General features: G+C 40.7%; 1 protein-coding gene across 1 annotated transcript in view; it reads right to left on the bottom strand.

Moving 5' to 3' along the window:
- The window catches only part of LOC101861764 (unconventional myosin-XV), a gene marked incomplete at its 5' end in the record, with an annotated part of 199,411 nt that overhangs the window by 135,486 nt on the left and 61,703 nt on the right, over nt 1-2,222 (bottom strand). Inside the window, 2 exon segments of the mRNA XM_035972159.1 lie at nt 1,028-1,255; nt 2,036-2,157. Coding sequence (XP_035828052.1) covers nt 1,028-1,255; nt 2,036-2,157 — 350 coding nt within the window.

Genomic DNA, 2,222 nt, shown 5'->3' on the forward strand with positions numbered 1-2,222 from the left:
AATGTAGAGAGTATACAACACACACACAATGCACGTCATAAGAGAATGTGGGAATGTAGAGAGTATACAACACACACACAATGCACGTCATAAGAGAATACGGGAATGTAGAGAGTATACAACACACACACAATGCACGTCATAAGAGAATGTGGGAATGTAGAGAGTATACAACACACACACAACACGTGTGACATCAGAGAATGCGGGAGCATAAAAATCATATGACACACATCCAACGCACGCAATCACAGAACATGGGAACATAGAAAGTATAAAACAAACATACAAACAACACGTGTGATCACAGAACGTATAAGAATAAAAACCATACAATACATATACAACCCGTCAACCGCCCACATTATTATTATTATTATTATTATTATTATTATTATTATTATTATTATTATTATTATTATTATATTAATAATATTATTATTATTATTATTATTATTACCATTTTATAGGCTACTATTATTAGTAGTAGTTACATCATCATCATCATTATCATCATCATCATCATCATCATCATCATCATCATCATTACCATCATCATTGTCACTATTATTGTCATCATCCTCATCATCATCATCATAGGATGTCTAACCCCCCCTCCCCCTCACACACATGAAGCAGAGCATGAGGTATCTGAGGGAAGTTATTAATTTTACTATTATTACCATCATCATCATGGGATGTCTAACCCCCCCCCTCCCACACACACATGAAGCAAAGCAGAGCCTGGGGTACCTGAAGGCAGTTACTCTCATTGTCACTATTATTATCATCATCATCATCATCATCATCATCATCATCATCATCATCATCATCATCATCATCATCCTCATCATCATCATCATCATCATCATCATCATCATCATCATCATCATCATCATCATCACCACACATACACAAACACACACATACACATACACACACACACACAAACACACACACACACACATACACACACACACACACACACACACACACACAAACACACACAAAGCAGAGCACGGGGTACCTGAGGGAAGTTACTCTCGTCATCCAGGATGTGCAGGATGCCGGCGGGCTTGGTGGCGATGAGGTCGATGGTCGGCTGGTTGTCCTTGAACTCGATGTGTTCCCAACGGATCTTCTCTTTGGTGTACTCCTTCTGCTCGATACGGAACACGTGCTGGTTGAAGAAATACTGCAGCGTCTCGTTGGCGTAGTTGATGCACAGCTGCTCAAAGCTGTTCAGATGGAAGTCCTGGATGCAGAAGATACGGTAAACTTTATTGTGATCCACAGGGGATGTTTTGATAAAAAAGGAATTGCATATGGGATGTTTTCATGAGAAAGGAATTGCATAAGGGAAGTTTTCATGAGAAAGAAATTGCATAAGGGACGTTTTGATAAGAAAGAAATTAAAATAGAAATTTCAGAAAAGACAAAGTAAATTTTATTGATCTACTAGGTAGATTTTGATGAGGAAGGAAATTAAAATAGAACCCCCCCCCCCCCCCGAAAAGACAGGGTAAGCTTTATTGATCCACAAGGGAAGTTTTGATAGGAAAGGAACAAAACTAGAGCTTCCGACTAACAAGCTCTAAGCAAAGCAGAGAGTACTTCTGTGCTTGGCCAGAAAAGAAAAAAAACAGTGTGGTCGCAAAATACACACAGTATGAGAGAGAGAGAGAGAGAGAGAGAGAGAGAGAAAGAGATGGGGGGGGGGGGGGAGGAGACAGAGAGAGAGAGGGGGAGAGAGAGAGAGAGACAGAGACAGAGAGAGAGAGAAGGGGGATACAGGAAGCGAAATAAAGAAGTGTGTGTGCATATGAGAGAGAGAGAGAGAAGGGGAAAGAGACAGACATACAGGCAAACAGACAGATGGATGGACAGAGCGAAAAAAAAGGAAAGAAAGAGTAAAAAGAGAGGAGTAGGCAGAGATAGAGAGAAAGAGAGAGAGAGAGAGTGAGAGAGAGACAGAGAGATAGAGATAGAGACAAAGAAAGTGATAAAGAGTGAGATAAAAGAGAGAACAACACACCTCAAATCCAAAAATATCCAGCACGGCAAGAGACGTCGTCTTCTCTCTCTCCGCGCGGCAGATGATCATGTTCACTCTCTCCACCAGCCATGAGAACAGCCGGCCGTACAATGCTTTGGCAACTGCATCTCTGAAAACGAGACGAGTGTTTTAGTTTTAGTTTAAGTAAGCATTTAACAGCATGTGC

This window comes from Aplysia californica, unplaced genomic scaffold (assembly GCF_000002075.1).
Source record: "Aplysia californica isolate F4 #8 unplaced genomic scaffold, AplCal3.0 scaffold00596, whole genome shotgun sequence".
Classification (NCBI taxonomy): Eukaryota; Metazoa; Mollusca; class Gastropoda; order Aplysiida; family Aplysiidae; genus Aplysia; species Aplysia californica.